This window comes from Rutidosis leptorrhynchoides, chromosome 5 (genome assembly GCF_046630445.1).
Source record: "Rutidosis leptorrhynchoides isolate AG116_Rl617_1_P2 chromosome 5, CSIRO_AGI_Rlap_v1, whole genome shotgun sequence".
NCBI classification, from domain to species: domain Eukaryota; kingdom Viridiplantae; phylum Streptophyta; class Magnoliopsida; order Asterales; family Asteraceae; genus Rutidosis; species Rutidosis leptorrhynchoides.
Genome location: NC_092337.1, coordinates 201,688,016 through 201,708,811, shown reverse-complemented (window position 1 = coordinate 201,708,811; position 20,796 = coordinate 201,688,016). Strand labels below are relative to the sequence as shown.

At 36.6% G+C, this 20,796-nt stretch overlaps 1 protein-coding gene across 1 annotated transcript; it reads left to right on the top strand.

Moving 5' to 3' along the window:
• Positions 1 to 4,196: 4,196 nt before the first annotated feature.
• On the top strand, positions 4,197 to 10,157 carry LOC139846990 (butanoate--CoA ligase AAE1-like). Its single transcript, XM_071836587.1, has 2 exons — positions 4,197 to 4,632; positions 8,666 to 10,157. The coding sequence occupies exons 1-2, from the start codon at positions 4,285 to 4,287 to the stop codon at positions 10,100 to 10,102; spliced, it is 1,785 nt and encodes a 594-aa protein (XP_071692688.1). The 5' UTR covers positions 4,197 to 4,284; the 3' UTR covers positions 10,103 to 10,157.
• Positions 10,158 to 20,796: the final 10,639 nt, after the last annotated feature.

Sequence of the window (20,796 nt, the reverse complement as noted above, 5' to 3'; positions counted from 1 at the left end):
ATATAGACAATTGACCACCCAAGTTGACCGGTGATTCACGAACGTTAAAACTTGTAAAAACTATATGATGACATATATATGGATATATATATATATATATATAGTTAACATGATACTATGATAAGTAAACATATCATTAAGTATATTAACAATGAACTACATATGTAAAAACAAGACTACTAACTTAATTATTTTTAAACGAGACATATATGTAACGATTATCGTTGTAAAGACATTTAATGTATATATATATCATATTAAGAGATATTCATACATGATAATATCTTGATAATATAATAATTTAAAATCTCATTTGATATTATAAACATTGGGTTAACAACATTTAACAAGATCGTTAACCTAAAGGTTTCAAAACAACACTTACATGTAACGACTAACGATGACTTAACGACTCAGTTAAAATGTATATACATGTAGTTTTTTAATATGTATTTATACACTTTTGAAAGACTTCAATACACTTATCAAAATACTTCTACTTAACAAAAATGCTTACAATTACATCCTCGTTCAGTTTCATCAACAATTCTACTCGTAGGCACCCGTATTCGTACTCGTACAATACACAGCTTTTAGATGTATGTACTATTGGTATATACACTCCAATGATCAGCTCTTAGCAGCCCATGTGAGTCACCTAACACATGTGGGAACCATCATTTGGCAACTAGCATGAAATATCTCATAAAATTACAAAAATATGAGTAATCATTCATGACTTATTTACATGAAAACAAAATTACATATCCTTTATATCTAATCCATACACCAACGACCAAAAACACCTACAAACACTTTCATTCTTCAATTTTCTTCATCTAATTGATCTCTCTCAAGTTCTATCTTCAAGTTCTAAGTGTTCTTCATATATTCTACAAGTTCTAGTTACATAAAATCAAGAATACTTTCAAGTTTGCTAGCTCACTTCCAATCTTGTAAGGTGATCATCCAACCTCAAGAAATCTTTGTTTCTTACAGTAGGTTATCATTCTAATACAAGGTAATAATCATATTCAAACTTTGGTTCAATTTCTGTAACTATAACAATCTTATTTCAAGTGATAATCTTACTTGAACTTGTTTTCGTGTCATGATTCTGCTTCAAGAACTTCGAGCCATCCAAGGATCCGTTGAAGCTAGATCCATTTTTATCTTTTCCAGTAGGTTTATCCAAGGAACTTAAGGTAGTAATGATGTTCATAACATCATTCGATTCATATATATAAAGCTATCTTATTCGAAGGTTTAAACTTGTAATCACTAGAACATAGTTTAGTTAATTCTAAACTTGTTCGCAAACAAAAGTTAATCCTTCTAACTTGACTTTTAAAATCAACTAAACACATGTTCTATATCTATATGATATGCTAACTTAATGATTTAAAACCTGGAAACACGAAAAACACCGTAAAACCGGATTTACGCCGTCGTAGTAACACCGCGGGCTGTTTTGGGTTAGTTAATTAAAAACTATGATAAACTTTGATTTAAAAGTTGTTATTCTGAGAAAATGATTTTTATTATGAACATGAAACTATATCCAAAAATTATGGTTAAACTCAAAGTGGAAGTATGTTTTCTAAAATGGTCATCTAGACGTCGTTCTTTCGACTGAAATGACTACCTTTACAAAAACGACTTGTAACTTATTTTTCCGACTATAAACCTATACTTTTTCTGTTTAGATTCATAAAATAGAGTTCAATATGAAATCATAGCAATTTGATTCACTCAAAACGGATTTAAAATGAAGAAGTTATGGGTAAAACAAGATTGGATAATTTTTCTCATTTTAGCTACGTGAAAATTGGTAACAAATCTATTCCAACCATAACTTAATCAACTTGTATTGTATATTATGTAATCTTGAGATACCATAGACACGTATACAATGTTTCGACCTATCATGTCGACACATCTATATATATTTCGGAACAACCATAGACACTCTATATGTGAATGTCGGAGTTAGCTATACAGGGTTGAGGTTGATTCCAAAATATATATAGTTTGAGTTGTGATCAATACTGAGATACGTATACACTGGGTCGTGGATTGATTCAAGATAATATTTATCGATTTATTTCTGTACATCTAACTGTGGACAACTAGTTGTAGGTTACTAACGAGGACAGCTGGCTTAATAAACTTAAAACATCAAAATATATTAAAAGTGTTGTAAATATATTTTGAACATACTTTGATATATATGTATATATTGTTATAGGTTTGTGAATCAACCAGTGGCCAAGTCTTACTTCCCGACGAAGTAAAAATCTGTGAAAGTGAGTTATAGTCCCACTTTTAAAATCTAATATTTTTGGGATGAGAATACATGCAGGTTTTATAAATGATTTACAAAATAGACACAAGTACGTGAAAGTACATTCTATGGTTGAATTATCGAAATCGAATATGCCCCTTTTTATTAAGTCTGGTAATCTAAGAATTAGGGAACAGACACCCTAATTGACGCGAATCCTAAAGATAGATCTATTGGGCCTAACAAACCCCATCCAAAGTACCGGATGCTTTAGTACTTCGAAATTTATATCATATCCGAAGGGTGTCCCGGAATGATGGGGATATTCTAATATATGCATCTTGTTAATGTCGGTTACCAGGTGTTCACCATATGAATGATTTTTTATCTCTATGTATGAGATGTGTATTGAAATATGAAATCTTGAGGTCTATTATTATGATTTGATATATATAGGTTAAACCTATAACTCACTAACATTTTTGTTGACGTTTTAAGCATGTTTATTCTCAGGTGATTATTAAGAGCTTCCGCTGTCGCATACTTAAATAAGGACGAGATTTGGAGTCCATGCTTGTATGATATTGTGTAAAAACTGCATTCAAGAAACTTATTTTGTTGTATCATATTTGTATTGTAAACCATTATGTAATGGTCGTGTGTAAACATGATATTTTAGATTATCATTATTTGATAATCTACGTAAAGCTTTTTAAACCTTTATTTATGAAATAAAGGTTATGGTTTGTTTTAAAAATGAATGCAGTCTTTGAAAAACGTCTCATATAGAGGTCAAAACCTCGCAACGAAATCAACTAATATGGAACGTTTTTAATCAATAAGAACGGGACATTTCACTTAACACTTTTCGCTGTTTTAATACATTGGTTATCAACTAAAACGTCTCATATAGAGTCGTTCTCGTTTATAAATACTTGTGTTGTGATATTGTGTAGTCATATTTCCCCGGCCCTATTTGGAGGTATGACAGATACGTCGCGGGGGTGGGGGATAAGATTGTAATGATTCGACTAGGAAAATAATCTAGTGGATCAGTTCCAATGTCATTCAGACACCGTCACTAGCTCTTGAGTCTTGACCGCCCTTAAAAAAAATTAGGAAGGATGGAATATTATTATGTACGATTCAGTAGAAATAGTTGAATAAATTACTAGCAAATGAAAGTCGTTACATTCCATAAACTGCCTAACATCATAAACTCCCTCCCTCCTTTCTCAACCTCAAAACATGAATAAAATAATCAGAAACTAAAAACAATGGCTCATCCGACCTTTGACTATTACAAATCGACTTCAAGCTCATCGTCAATACACTCAATCGTCTCAAATATCTGGCACGCAACCGATCGAGGGTTCAAAACGGGAAACATGGGGATCGATTGAAGGACTTGTACGGTGCTCTGCTAACTACGTTCCTTTGACGTCAATACACTTAATCGTCTCAAATGTCAGATATAATTTTAGTAACATATTCTGGAAAATATAATTGTGTGACAACTATTTTTTTTTATCTATTTTTTTAAAATAGTGACCACTATTTGATCTCTACTGTGTACATATTTTTGTGACAATTATTTTTTCGTCACTAATATCATATAATGACAGATTTAGTGACGACTTTGAATGGTAACTATAAATGTATTTCTCTTATGGTTACCAATTCATTTCATGAGTCTCAGAAATTTTGATTGTCTATGCGTTTGAGCTTCACCCTGGGAGGTTCTATGACACACGATTCTGTATTGATACGCCGGGGTGGTGATAAGATTGTAATGATTCGACATCGTGTGGATCGGTTCCAACATGTCATTGGAACGCTGTCAATAGCGCTTGACCGCCCTTAAAAAAAATTAGGAAAGAAGAAATATTATGTACGATTCAGTAGAAATAGTTGAATAAATTAGTAGCAAATGAAAGTCGTTACACTCCATAAACTGCCTAACATCATAAACTCCCTCTCTCCTTCCTCAAGCTCAAAACATGAACAAAATAATCAGAAAGTCAAACCCATGGCTCATCCGACCTTTGACTACTACAAATCGACTTCAAACTCATCGTCAATACACTCAATCGTCTCAAATAGCTGACACGCCACCGATCGAGGGTCCGCAACGGGGAACATGGCGATCGATTGAAGGACTTGTACGGTGCTCTGCTAACTACGTTCCTTTGACGCCAATTAGCTTTTTAGAAAGATCGGCAGATGTTTATAGAGACCAGACATCTGTAATTTACGGTTCGGTCAAGTATACTTGGGAACAAACACATACAAGGTGTCTTAAACTGGCTTCTGCTTTAACTAAATTGGGGATTTCTCGTGGTGATGTGGTACGTTTTTATTATTATTTTTTTTTTTTTTTGTCTTTTTTCTTCTTAAGAATTCATGGCTAATTTGCATTTAATAATAATAATAATTAATAATCCATAATACAATCAAACATTTCTATCCAATGTATCTATGCACATCCTGAAACCTTTTTCTTTTTGATTTTGATCTTTTCTTTTGTTTAAAAACAGAATAGAATCCTGAGCCCTTTTTAATATTAAACCCAGAATTAAACACTTTCATTTATTACATTTTCACCTTAAAAGTTTCAGACATTATAGAATTCCGTCATCACTTCTACTGGTGTAAGCATTTTTACTCTTATCTACTGTTTGAATCAGTTTTGTAGAAATGTGTAGTATGAGTTTATTGATAAAATTACTTTCTGGAAGTAGGATAATATTTTGTGAAATTCGGCGAAAAGTGATAATTTTATCATGCTCTGTTTAGCATGTCTTTTAGATATACGTTAACATTAATTTATTACTAGTTTTTTTTTTTTTTTTTTTTTTTTTTTTTTTTTTTGAAAAAAGGTATAAGTTCTATAAATAAAAAAGGATTTCATCTAAAAGATGAAAACTTATTTAAATATACAAACACGACTAATACCGAACTAAAATTATAAATCAAGATAAAAAGCTCCTGATTCTAAAAACTAGTAGGTAATTTAAAACAACGCTACAAATGCCTAAAACCAACAATCATAAGATCTATATTGCATTTAAAGAATTTAAATCACACTTTTTAATATTTGTGTGAATGTATATCAAAAGGGATTCATCCGTACACGATTACTTTTTTATCTATACATAATCAAAAATACTTTATAATATTATACAGTATAACACATAAAAACATTTTTAATTGTGTGTGAATAAAAAAAAAAAAAGTTGTGTTGCAACAAACTCTAATAATTAGATGCCAGGTGTACCTTAAACTTATCCAAACAGGCAAGCAGCCAAACAGTAAATGTCTAAATGACAAAAAATTGTCCTGTTCTTAAAAAGCTCCAGCCTCTCGACATATACTCGGTTCCATCATATTAATTGTTATCAAATAAAATTAAAAATACGCAGTTTTACAAAATATTATAAAAAGATTATATTTTTTATTTATTTTTCAGTTTTTTTTTATCATTTATTTCTCCTTTAATCATATTCACATACAGAAAAAACATATAAAAATAGACAATTAATTAGAGCACTTCAAAATAAAATACTGAACAATAAATTATGAAGAGATGTAGAGAATCCTTCTCCTATCTGAGAATAAAGAGGAGTCATTTCACCACCCAGAGTGAAACACTTCAAGAGTAGAGAGTCATCCCTCTCAATATTCGACGGATAAAGAGATTGCTTCCAAGAGGACCTCCGACCTTTAAGTTGGAAAAAAAGTTAAAAAAGAAAAAAAATAAGTAAAAATAAAAAAATAAAACATTAGACGCCATGAAAATGGTAAATCAAATTTCTATGAGGTTTTAAATCCTGCATGAAATTCAATTTAGGGTCTAAACGGCAGTCAAGACGCCAATAAATCGACACTTGCTGTTGACTCAAATAATAGAGCAATATGATAGTAGCACATGATAACGATAAACATGTCTCCAATGTTAGTTTTCCCCAAAACATTTCAAATCGAGGAAACCAATCGATTTCAGTGAGGATTGTTTTTAAAACGAGAAAAATTAATAACTCGGTGAATAAGAAGAGTTAGGGTCTGTATTTTGAGGATATTATCACTAAATGATTCTCAACCTTTCCACATAATATTTTCTTAATTCGATCTTGATCTTTAATACTCCAAAAAAGTCAACAAAATTATAAAAAGGGTTTTGCTAATTCGAGGTTGGCTTGTTTAGATTTGCTAATTCGTTTTTAGGTCTGAAACTTTGATTGTCAAGAAAATTCGATCTGCCGCGCTGTTGCTAATTGGTGTTTAGATTTTCTAATTCGTTTTTAAAGCACGGGTTTTGTTTGTTTAGATCTGCTGATCTGCTGCTTGTTCGGTTGTTTAGATCTGCCGTTTGTTTGGTATATACTTGTTTGGTATTTCTATTTAATCTTGATGCTTGTTTAGTATATGCTTGTTTGGGAATGATAATGAAAATGATGAAGAGGACGATGGGTGCAATTTTTAAGAAATTTCAGGGATTAACCGCGTATTTTAAACTAACGATTGTTAAGGAATTTGACGATGATTTCCCTAATTTTACACTTTTTTTTAAATCGTAGTTCTTTTCTATACCAAATTAAAAATCGTAATCTTTTTCAAGCTTAAGCAAATTAGGGATTACTTTTAGTGTTAAATTGAGTAATTTATGTTACTTTTTCGAACTGTGGACTATATTTACTCAAACAACAACGAATTCATTTTTTAAATGTCGTAAACATGAAATATATTCTAGCATGTTGACTTATATTAATTAAATACTTGATACACAGGGCCGACCCACAAGGGGATCAAGATGATCACTTGATCAGGGCCCAATTTATCAAGGACTCAAAAATTTATAATTTGGATATTAGTTTATGTAATTTTAGGACTTTTTTTTTTCAAGCCCATTTTCTCGAGCCCACTTTTCAAATGTCCAAAAAAACAGGGAAATGCAACTAAGGGTTCAGTAATCGCTATTCAATAGGTAAACTTTTTTTGTTCTTCTAATTTTTTTTTTTTAACGGCGATTTTTTTGGCATCAGTAGATCATTTCTTTCAACGACCCTCATCATTTGCACGTAACACACACGTTCAGGCGGAAACCCGAACCTGATCGACGGTACCCGGGAACACATCCATTCGGGCAGTGGTTCCGGGTAGGGGTCCGTGAACGAATCCGGTAAAACCTCCCTATATGGTCAATATATACCACCATTATTGGTGTTCAATTGGTTTAAAGAAAATCATGTCATCCCTAAGGAACGAACCCATGACCTCTCCCTATCTCCTGACACAAAGTATACGGGGAGAACCATTGGGCTATGCCCGCAAGTTCTTCTATTTATTATTTTAATTTCAGTAATCATCAATTATTAATACAATACAATACATGAATCATGAATAAGTATTTTATATATAAAGTTGATAAGACCATTCCTAGTAGGGTTCAACCCACCCCGTGGTTTCATACGTGGCAAGTATCCCACGCCACAAAATTGGCCTACTGCACCGTGGCTTCAAGGAAAGAAAGTGAGGCTGCGTTGGAATCCCACACCAAAAGCCACGGGTGCGGGTTTAAATTTAATAATTTTATATTATTTTTAAATATTATTTTAATATCTTACTTTACTCCTATTTTTAACACATTATCACAATCTCTCTAACTTACACCACCATTACTTCACAAAAAAAAACCCACATTGCCAAATCATCAAAAACCTGAAAAAAAAAAAAAAAAAAAACCTACACCATCAACCATTTACCATTACAAATGGTCTAATAGATTATAGATCTTTAGGAAGTGCTATAACCATGTGAATATTTGATGACTGATAACGTTAGGCCCTGAATATAACTTTGTGATGACGAATTAAATTAAAACCGACTCATATACGGAGTAGTGGAGTACCATGCGTCATGTGATCAAAATTTTGATTTTTAATTGTAATATAGAATAAAGTAATAGTAATAATAAGTTTTTTTTTTTTTAGTTATTGATTTGTATGTTGCAATTCTTTTTATGATAAAATATAAGATTATTAAGATAGACAGTATTGTTGTTGTTAGCTTTAAGGTATGCAATTCTAAATTTATATTCTTTATGTTTATTGTGATATGTTTATTGTGATGACGTTAGTTGTCTTTTTTTTAAGGAGATTAATTTGTTTGTTAGGGCCTAGGGGCCCTTTTTTTTCATCTCGCTCTAGGCCTTTAAATTCTCAGGACCGACCCTGTTCATGCTAGTAATTTTTAGGTAAATTAAGATACACCATATGTCCATATCTGTACAGCTTTCAGGAATCCATTAATGCTGAACTTATTTCAACGATCAACAAGTGTTCTTTAAATCTTTGTTTGACATATATCAATGATGATATGCAGGTAGCGACTCTAGCACCAAATATTCCGGCAATGCAAGAACTTCATTTTGCCGTTCCAATGGCTGGAGCCATCCTCTGCACTTTAAACACCCGCCATAATTCCACCATGATTGCCACACTTTTAACCCATTCCGAAACTAAAATCCTGTTCGTTGATCATCAGTTTCTCGATATCGTTTTACCCGCAATCGATCTTCTTAAAACCACTCACCAAAAACCCCCTCTCCTTGTTATCATCACAGAAGATGGCCTCAATATACCACTCTCTGATCTAGCCACCACTGCTTATGAATACGAAAGCGTCATCGAAGGTGGGGTTGATAAATTTTCTGTAGTCAGACCGAACGATGAGTGGGACCCGATTAGTTTAAATTATACTTCGGGCACGACATCAAGCCCAAAAGGAGTGGTTTATAATCATCGTGGCGCGTATTTGAACTCGATCGCTTCTATATTCATGCACGGAATGGGCCCCATGACAACGTACCTTTGGTCCGTTCCTATGTTTCACTGCAACGGATGGTGCCTCGCGTGGGGCCTAGCTGCAATCGGGGGTACGAATGTATGCATTCGAAGATGTGATCCAAAAGATGTGTTTGATAATATAGCTCAACATAAGGTGACACATATGAGTGGTGCTCCTACAGTTTTAAACATGCTTGTAAATTTTCCTGATCGTAAACCGCTTCCTCATAAGGTCGAGATCATGACGGGTGGTGCCCCACCACCTCCGTTAATTCTTTCGAAGATGGAGGAGTTAGGGTTCAATGTGTCACATTTGTATGGGCTTACCGAAACATACGGGCCAGGGACTTTGTGTGCTTGGAAGCCTGAATGGGATTTGTTGCCGGTCGAAGAACGATTAAAGTTGAAAACGAGACAAGGAGTGAGACATCTCGGGTTGGAAGGTGTGGATGTGAAAGATCCGGTAACTATGGAGAGTGTCGAACATAATGGGAAATCAATCGGGGAGATCATGTTTAAAGGGAATACGGTCATGAATGGGTACTATAAGGACAGAAAATCAACAAAAGAGGCGTTTTCGGGAGGATGGTTTAGGAGTGGTGATTTAGCGGTGAAACATTTGGATGGGTATATCGAAGTTAAGGATCGTTCGAAAGATATTATCATTTCGGGCGGGGAAAATATAAGTACGGTTGAGGTTGAAACTGTAATCTATAGTCACCCAGCGGTTCTTGAGGTCGCTGTAGTGGCACGACCTGATAACCACTGGGGTCAAACACCGTGCGCGTTTGTGAAGTTAAGGGATGGTTTTAGTCTGAAAAGTGAAGATCTTATTGACTATTGTCGTGAACGGATGCCACGTTATATGGCACCTAAGACCGTTGTTTTTGACGAGTTGCCGAGAACCTCAACCGGGAAGGTGCAAAAGTTTTTGCTTAGGGAGAAAGCTAATGCACTCGGTAGCATATCTTGATCGAGCTAATATATCATCATCAATGTACAAGTGTTAAAAAAAAAAAAAAAAAAAACAGTTTTATTTCTCAATAAATCTAAATTCATACTTCATCTGTTTGAATTTAACGGTAAAATAGATAAATGCGTACAGTTTTCGACGAGTCAATTAATGATTGCTTTATAATTAAAAAGTTTCATATTTACACATTTAATATGGAGAAGCCATGGCAGAATCAAATGACGGCGAAGAAGCCACCTTTTTATCCACACTAACACCGACTGAATCCTTAGACTTGGCCACATTCATCTTCTTGCAAGAAATGGGAGCAACATCCGCACCACACTACAAGAAAAAAAAAGTACCATTAGGGACCACAAAATCTAATCTCGAAAAGTCTACTAAACTGTCGTGCCCCCATCTCGGGTCCGAGATGAGTCAAGATTACGTGTCCCAGATAACAATCACTACACAAAAACGCAAAACAGGGGTCACACTTTTAGGATGACATGAGGTCGTCCCCAAACGTAAACTAAACGACAAAACTGAGACAACTTTTTCTGCAAAGTTTGACCATTTTTTTCCGGATGACAATTTGGGACGACATGAGGTCTCGAAAGAAAATACCATTTTTTATTCATTTTTCGTTCACAAAAATTGGCTCCAAAAAAGAAAAACTTGAAACGACCCAACCCGTCGTATTCCGGCCCATAATTTTTTTTCTTTTTAATACATTAATATTATTAACATTTAGGTCCCAATTATGTTTTCAAAAACAACTTCATTACAATAGTAAGTTTAGTCAACTTAAAAACATACATGCCATAAGTTGAAATACAAAACGGGCATACAACCCACGACCCGTTTGACATAACCAAAAGGTAATCCTTGACCCGACAATTTTATAAAGCCGAGCATGGTAATTGGGAACGCTACCTAATCGTAATCAAAAGTCTAAAGTACAATCTTCTAAAGCAACCCGTAAGCACTAGTCCCCATGCTTACACAAGTCGCCACCTTGCGAACCGCAATCCAAGTATAACCAGCAAGCTATACCTAACGTACCACCAAGTCAAATCCGCAATATTAGCTACAACATGTAATAAGTATATACACGCATATACCAAATATAACAAAGACACCAAGGTTAACCCCTTTACCTCATACATATGAAGGTTGGCCGAACTACCCGAGCCTTAGTGAATTCGCACTACCCGAGATTCACTTCCTTCATCGCTTCAACAACCGAGGTTGGCCGAACTACCCGTGCCTTAGTGAATTCGCACTACCCGAGATTCACCACCTCATCACTAAGATGACCGAACTACCCGAGTCATCACGAATCCGCACTACCCGAGATTCATCTCCTCAACATCATCAACAACGACGGGGTTGGCCCGACATGCCAACGTGAATCCGTATACTTCAAAGATTCACTACCCCAAGGGTGATAACCCAAAACGCATAAGCGTACAACATGGACTCAAACTCCAAGAATCCATTCTCCCATCACATGTAGAGTGAATCCGAACAAGGATCACTCTACCAACCCGCACCCATCCTATGCATACATACGCATATAATACATTTACACTCACCTTGAAATATTGATGGATGCGACCGAATAATCCGCAATCGCCAATGGAATGTACCTATTCCATTAATCACATAAGAAACAACACAATTAGGGTGGATTTACAAATCAACCCAAATTGACACCTAGTGCAATTTCGACCCAATTGTACTTCCAAGCAAAAACCGCGTCCACACTAACCAATAATCACCAACACAAGCGAGAATGGTCCTAATACACCAATCAAACCCAATCATAAGTGTTAAACACCTATCTTGCCCAAATTGACACATAAACCCTAATTTTGACCCATTTCAAAATTAGTCAACCAAAACACCCAAAATGGTTCCAACGCTTCCATAATCGCTAACACTAGTAAAAATGGTTCCAACAATGCCAACTTAATTAAACCACAAGTTTTAAACACTTGTCTTCACCAAAATCAACTTACAACTCTTAATTTGACCCAATTCAAAATCAAGTTTCCAACAACACCCATTTGGGTTCTTTTAACAACATAATCACTAACACTAGTGATTACACTCAAATTATAGCCCTAATCATGGCTAAATCATCAAGCAACCCAAAACCCACCAACAACAACAATAACTTGCTACAAATAACCCATTTGTGGTCTAGATGGGTTTCCTCAACAATTAGAATCCAAACCCTAACTTGAATATCAAATTATAAAGATGAAATTCGGAGTTGAGACTTACCAATACCACCAAAATGATGCCGTTGACGAGTGGAATAACTTTAACACTTGAGCTTTCACCCGAAACACTCTTCTTCATCTCTAAATGGAGCTTTCTCTCACTATAATGGGTGTCTCACACTAGGATTTGATGAAGGAGGTGAAGTGTGTGAAAAATGAGATTGGGATAAGGTTTGGAACTGATCTCAAGCATATAACCCGGTTTTAAAGTGAAAAGACACAAATACCCCCATTTTAAACCCAAAAACGAGCCTAAAATGGACTTCATGTACAATTGTTGCGTTTTGCGACTGCCTGTCGCGTTTGGTGACAACCCCATACGTGATACACTGACTCAAACGCGACACACTAATCAGGTCAAGGAGTTTTAAGGCTATCGCGTTTGAACACCTTTTGTCGCGTTACGCGACAATCCCAGACGCGATACACTTGCTCCTGACGCGAAGGTTTTCCAGTTCCCACTCAATTCCACTTTTAAAATCATCCCAAGTCCAACGTGGTCAAGTAAATACTTCCAAAAGATCACGTCCCCGTGATCCTAGTCACTTAACCGCCCGGACCTACACTCTACGTTCCTTAAACAAACGTTCCAATCCGATTTCCACCACATTTCTCGTAATCTCTAAGATTATTCCATTAACTAAATACGCACTTGCACGCATTCCGAGTCATGCAACACACACAACATCCGAAGTCTATAACGATCACTTAGAATACGCAGAATCACTATGTATTCTTCTAACTCCTCTAGGCGATTCTTCTCAAAGAGTCACCTTTAACAACTAAATCTTCACCCGCGATTTATCGAACCCACAAATCTGAGCACAAGAACCTGCTCAATCCCTCACATCGGGAAAACTCATCCAATCTCGAACCGAGATATCAACTCCTAGTGTACCTATACCAAGTACATTACTAGTAGCAACCACACACCCAAAAAAAATAAGGTCAACCATCTAACCGATGAAGACCGAATAAAAGCGAATCCTTACGGATAACACTTACCACTTAACATCCCTTGTAGTGCGCAAACACGGCTAATACGCAACTACCGCAAACACGTGAGCAAAACACGACTATTGCATCACAATTCACACCAAAATGGCCGAAACAACCTGAGCCTAAACATATATGGAGGATGGTCAAAACAACCTGAACCTTAGTGAATTCGCAACAACCCGAAATTCACCAACCCAATCCATATTTCCTACAACGAAATGACCGCACAACCCGAGTCATTGTGAATACGCGCAAACCGATATTCACTACCTCCACCACATAGTATAACCGAGGATGGCCGTGCAAACCGAGCCTTAGTGAATTCGAACTACCCGACATTCACTACCTCAAACTATGAGTCCAACCAACAGGGAAAATCGTACTACCCGAAATATTATGAATACGAACAACCCGATATTCACGTCCCAAATCACAACGCAAAGAATGGTACTCCCATTCCCTACTGGTACTCGCATTTCCCGATAACGTTATACCATGCCGATATAACACTACTCCCAAGTTGAAGTTAGCGGACTGAATCAATGGCCATAACCCACCAATCACACACACTCTTTTGGCCTCAATCAATGAGTAGTGTGGCATCGCGCACTGCACACACCATAGTGAATCCTGACGGATAATCACTAACCTACACACGCTATTTTGGCCTCGATCTCAACGAGCAGTGTAACATCGCGCCCTGCTACACCATAGTGAATCCTAACGGAATACACTAACCATCCACCCCAAGCAACAAGTATATACACATACTTAGGAACATTTCACCCACTTGGAATCTTTGTACACGCATCATACGTACGCGTACACCACGACATCACAATCGAGCAAGAACCACCTATATCGTACATAGGCACAAAACAATAATTCTCTAGAAGAGAATCCGACATGCACATTCCTAAACCGGGGATCACACCTTGCTCATCAAACACGTCCATTTATTCCCCAAAGAGATTCACCACATTACCATCTTGGTGGTAATTTAAATCCAAAACCATAAGTACAATTTATTCCAAACTGTACTTTTTACCACAATCGACCAACGTATGTCTCAACGCTAGCCTCGAATCTATACGAGCGTCACCCAATATCAACACACTAGAACATCTTCGTGCGAGAGTACAAACTCCCCCACTTAGAACTCCTTTCCGTAACCGCATCATCGAGATAAAAGTATCCCGCGAAACCACTATCCACTCATTGTTGACTTAGTCAATCGCCGAGCCCGTCTCCGTCTCACCGAGACTCATACAACCAACATGCTAAAGAAAGACAAGATCCATCCGTCTTGTATTCCATGATATACACATCACAACACTTTGCTCCATCCCTGAGCACACGAAGGATTTCAGATTATCCTTCACTACTTCAACCGAAGTACTTACCAAACCGTACAAGTATAACTCTAGCAATCACCGGGTTGCTATTACTTGTAACTTTTACACCGTCACTCAAACACCTAAGGGTTTCTCACTGGTACCCTAAATTCAATGTGACCGCAACACCATCGGAGTCGAATACCACGCTAGCAGGTATGAAAAAGGCACCTAACATTACGTCCCGTAGACTCTATTACCAACATACATTGAGATCAAACACTCGATCTCTAGGGTTCCATCCACCCGATGAACCTCATGGTTCCACCATCCTCAACACAAAAGCGAACACGCGCTTAACAACCGAACACCAAAGCCCATTCCCATGGCTTAGTAGAAACATTTCCTAACACAAAGGAATGCTTGGTTGCACCAAGTCTTACGCCCTTCGCCCGTCAATCCAAACGCCACCGTAGGGAAATCCCATTAGGGATATCACCCATAACAATAATGTGCACAACACAATGCATTTAACAAACCCGAAATCTTTAGTACACAATAAATAACTAAGGTCATATTTATTAAAATGAAAAGTACCTTAATGTCTCCTCGCGGCATTCACCGCCGCCAACTCGGGACAATCCGGCTTTCGATGTCCCTCTTTATGACAATAGTAGCACATTCCGTCATCACTTCTCGACATTGTGCACTCCCATAACTTGTGGCCCCTAACACCACAAATGAAACATCTGGGTGCAGGAGAATCCATCATGCCTTTCCCCACATTACCCGTACTCGCACTTGCACCCTTAGTTTTCTTACTTGGAGCACCATACGAATCAACCTTTCTCTTACTTGAAGGTTCACTAACCATCGATTGCGAATGCGATTCGAAACCCCTAGCCACCGCGAATAACTCCGCAAACGACTTCACTTGACCCCAGCTAATTTTGTTCCGCAAGTCATCATTCAAAATTCGATAGAAATCCCCCATCAACGCATGATCATTCCAAATATACTCCGGTAAATCGAGCTTTTGCCATAAAGGTCGTCTTGAGAGTATTCAAGTCCATAGATCCTTGTCGAAAATTTCGCAACTCATCACGCAAATCCGACAAATCGGCTTGCATCCGGAATTCCTCGAAGAATTCCTTCTTAAAATCGTCCCACGATAACCTCATAAACGATTCACCACCAACAATATCAATTTTATCTTCCAACCAATCCTTTGACCTTCCCGCAACTAGATAGTAGCGAGTCTTGTCCTCTACTCGGGAGGGCATTTTTGCATAGTACGAAAACACCCTTCGACATCCGAGATCCATGTTGTACTTATCAAAGGATTCGGTTTTCCGTCATACATCAGAGGTTTAGTCATCATGAAGCTCTTAAGACAACGCTCCATTTCACCACTACTCCGAAATTCGGAATACTTCCTATCCATTTCTTCTCGTAACGCACCCATTTGCTCCGCCACGGCGGTCGCAACTCTAATGTTAAACTCATCGCCGTTTATCTCGATCCCGTTTCTCGTCGACATTGTAAAGAATGCAAAGCGATTAGATCATAAACGTATAAAACCACACGCACAACACCACCCCATCTTGCTCAATATTCATCGTACATCACTTATTAGACACGATTTGTACTCGTAACAATGGTAGCTAGTCATTATTACGTGCACACGCCGTATCAACTCATTAGTACAATGACTATCTCACTCAATGATATTCACAAACGCAACGCGATATAGATACACACAAAAATAATATCACCATACAAGCCACAATCCTAGTTAGTTCACCTACACACTAAGGCACTAACCAAATCCCAGTCCGACCCGTTCACCTGCAAGTCCCGCAACAAACAAGCACACACAAAAGTCTAAGTCTAGGCACCTATCTCAAGTCGCCTAAATCCTTTAGACCATGCTCTGATACCACTTGAAATGACCCAACCCATCGTATTCCGTCCCATAAAATTTTTTCTTTTTAATACATTAATATTATTAACAATTAGGTCCCAATTATATTTCCAAAAACAACTTCATTACAATAGTAAGTTTAGTCAACTTAAAAACATACATGACATAAGTTGAAATAAAAAACGGGCATACAACCCACGACCCGTTTGACATAACCAAAAGGTAATCCTTGACCCGACTATTTTACTTTTTAACAAAACCGAGCATGGTGATTGGGAACGCTACCCAATCCAAATCAAAAGTCTAAAGTACAATTTTCTAAAGCAACCTGCAAGCACTAGTCCCCATGCTTACCCAAGGCGCCACCTTGCAAACCGCAATCCAAGTATAACTAGCAAGATATACCTAACGTACCACAAAGTCAAATCCGCAATATTAGCTACAACATGTAATAAGTATATACACGGATATACCAAATATAACAAAGACACCAAGGTTAACCCCTTAACCTCATACATATGAAGGTTGGCTGAGCTACCCGAGCCTTAGTGAATTCGCACTACCCGAGATTCACTTCCTTCACCGCTTCAAGAACCGAGGTTGGCCGAACTAACCGTGCCTTAGTGAATTCGCACTACCCGAGATTCACCACCTCATCAATAAGATGGCCGAACTACTCGAGTCATCACGAATCCGCACTACCCGAGATTCATCTCCTCAACATCATCAACAACGACGGGGTTGGCCTGACAGGCCAACGTGAATCCGTATACTCCAAAGATTCACTTCACTACCCCAAGGGTGATAACCCAAAACGCATAAGCGTACAACATGGACTCAAACTCCAAGAATCCATTCTCCCATCACATGTAGAGTGAATCCGAGCAAGGATCACTCTACCAACCCGCACCCATCCTATGCATACATACGCATATAATACATTTACACTCACCTTGAAATCTTGATGGATGCAACCGAATAATCCGCAATCGCCAATGGAATGTACCTATTCCATTAATCACATAACAAACAACACAATTAGGGTAGATTTACAAATCAACCCAAATTGACACATAGTGCAATTTCGACCCAAATGCACTTCTAAGCACAAACCGCGCCCAAACTAACCAATAATCACTAACACAAGTGATAATGGTCCTAATACACCAATCAAACCCAATCATAAGTGTTAATCACCTATCTTGCCCAAATTGACACATAAATCCTAATTTTGACCCATTTCAAAATTAGTCATCCAAAACACCCAAAATGGTTCCAACGCTTCCATAATCACTAACACTAGTGAAAATGTTTCCAACAATTTAACTAAACCACAAGTTTTAAACACTTGTCTTCACCAAAATCAACTTACAACTCTTAATTTGACCCAATTCAAAATCAAGTTTCCAACAACACCTATTTGAGTTGTTTTAACAACATAATCACTAACACTAGTGATTACACTCAAATTAAAGCCCTAATCATGGCTAATCATCAACCAACCCAAAACCCACTACCAACAACAATAAATTGCTACAAATAACCCATTTAAGGTCTAGATGGGTTTCCTCAACAATTAGAACCCAAACTCTAACTTGAATATCAAATCATAAAGATGAAATTTGGAGTTGAGACTTACCAATACCACCAAAATGATGTCGCTGACGAATGGACCAACTTTAACACTTGAGCTTTCACCCGAAACACTCTTCTTCTTCTCCAAATGGAGCTTTCTCTCACTAAAATGAGTTTTTCACACTAGGGTTTGATGAAGGAGGTGAGTGTGTGAAAAATGAGATTGGGATAAGGTTTGGAACTGTTCTCAAGCATATAACCCGGTTTTAAAGTGAAAAGACACAAATACCTCCATTTTAAACCCAAAAACGAGCCTAAAATGGACTTCATGCACAATTGTCGCGTTTCGCGACTGCCTGTCGCATTTCGCGACAACCCCGTACATGATACACTGACTCAAATGCGACACACTGATCAGGTCAAGGAGTTTTAAGGCTATCGCATTTGAACACCTTTTATCGCGTTACGCGACGATCTCAGACGCGATACACTTGCTCCTGACGCGATGGTATTCCAGTTCCAACTCAATTCCACTTTTAAAATCATCCTAAGTCCAACGTGGTCAAGTAAATACTTCCAAAAGATCAAACACATGTCCTTGGACTCCGTATGATGCCCCGAGCGTCATGTTTAGAAAAACGGGGTGTTACAAAACTTTTGCGCCAAACTTTTAGGGACGACTAGTCGTCCCCAAAAGTCGTTCCAAAAGAAAATATCATTTTTTTGTGGCAAAAAAATGGCTCTAAAAAGTTAACATCTTCGCGCCAAACATTTAGGGACGACATGTCATCCCTAAAAACTTTCTGGGATGACTCATCAGCTGATCTTTTCTATTTAAACAACATTAGTACCTTTTTTTTATCCTCAAACACATAATTATTACTAACATTTTTTAACCTCAAACACACTTAAAATGTTATAAATTATTGTCTCATTCGACGTGTATTACGATAGTAAATTCCATAATGAAAATAAAGTTTACGATTATACGCGTGCTTTGAAAGCTTCGTTTGAAGAAATTGACGCTCGCGACCTTGGTTTAGAGGACTTGTTATAATTTCTTGAAAGAAAATGTACCATTTGAACACACTGACGTGCTGTATTTTAAAGCTGATTCTGTTCCAGAATTGTCCGCTACATATTTCCATACCGTCGATCAGTGGTACGGTATATAAGAAACCGTGGATTGGCATTCTAATCACATTTTTCTTTATTTAGTTTTCAAAGATGAAGAAACTTTTATTGTGTTTTTGTTTAATTATGTCGTTTTATAATATTTTATTGTGTTTTAATTTAATTATGTCGAGTTTTGATATTTTATTGTACTTTATATTAAATGAATTGAAAATCGAAGTTATTTTCGATTCCTAACAAAGTTACTTAAAACATTTCAACTACGAGCAACATCATACAAAGTTACTTTGAATTAAATCACATTACAACGACGAACATTAAATGGAAATCATACAAAGTGTGACATCCCACTTTTTGTCTAAGCAGCACGCCTCGCAAATTCTAGCGCACCGCGTAGGATTCCTGGAAACTACAAGGACTATTTTGTTAATTTTGCTAAGTTTGGGGATTTATTGGCAATTACGTGATATAAGTGGGATTCCAGATCTGGTACCAGTCATTTTCTTCACATAACTCATTTTGAGAGAAAAGAAAGAAAAAGGAAGAAGAAGATTAAAGAAGACTTTGTTAAATCTTAGTTCAAATTTTATCTACCTATCAATTGAAGAGAATGCACAAGGAGAAGGCTTAATCTCTGCTAGCATTTCCATTCTTCCATCTTCATCAATTTTTATGAAACCCTAATTTTATTATTCATGAATTTTAGGGCTTTTGTAAGATTATTTCTATTTAGGTGGGTTATGACTAGTAATCAGTTTTTTAAAGCTATTACTTGAAGAATTAATCATATCCAAAGCTAAGAATTGGTGTTTTATAACATCAACCCTAATTTAGTAAAAATGAGCTAAATCATCTCTAGCTTTAGTTTGGGGAAAGAAATTGGATGATGATTTACTAAGAATGAACTTAGTAGTACTTCATTTAATAATTCAAAACTTTTTGGTTGTGTGAAAGATATTACATGTGTAATGTTTTGTTTTATAAAATGAATTGTGATTTATGTATGTGTATTATTGGAAGTGTTCTAATTAAATTTAAGGTGACAAATTGGGTAAGGGAATGTAGAGTGTTTGGATAATTCATAAATTAGTTGTGAGTATGTTTAGTAGGTGAGTTTAGGTTGTAATGTGTATGTGTATGTCCTATGTGTAATAGGTTACTAAGGAACTTGTCTCTTGTTTGCACTCTTATTGCGATAGACTACTTGTCAAGGTGTGTATATAAATTTGTAAATGAGTCATATGTCATATACTTGAAATTAACAAGTAATGACATGTGATTTGGATGTGGATTTAATCCCTAAGTATGTTTAGTTAACTAGCTAAAGCTAGTATGATTAGGTGGCAATAAGCCTTGAGCGGTTGTCACAAATTGTGTTTAGACTTCTGATCCGATGACATACTATGTAGTAAGTGTTACTACTTGATTATGTTTGTATGTTTTAATTAGTGTTTTAGC

Bases quoted from the DNA above. Each gene is read 5' to 3' on its own strand.
- LOC139846990 (XM_071836587.1), top strand. From the start codon at position 4,285: ATGAACAAAATAATCAGAAAGTCAAACCCATGGCTCATCCGACCTTTG. The intron at 4,633-8,665 runs GTACGTTTTTAT...GATGATATGCAG, and splicing joins GGATTTCTCGTGGTGATGTG to GTAGCGACTCTAGCACCAAA.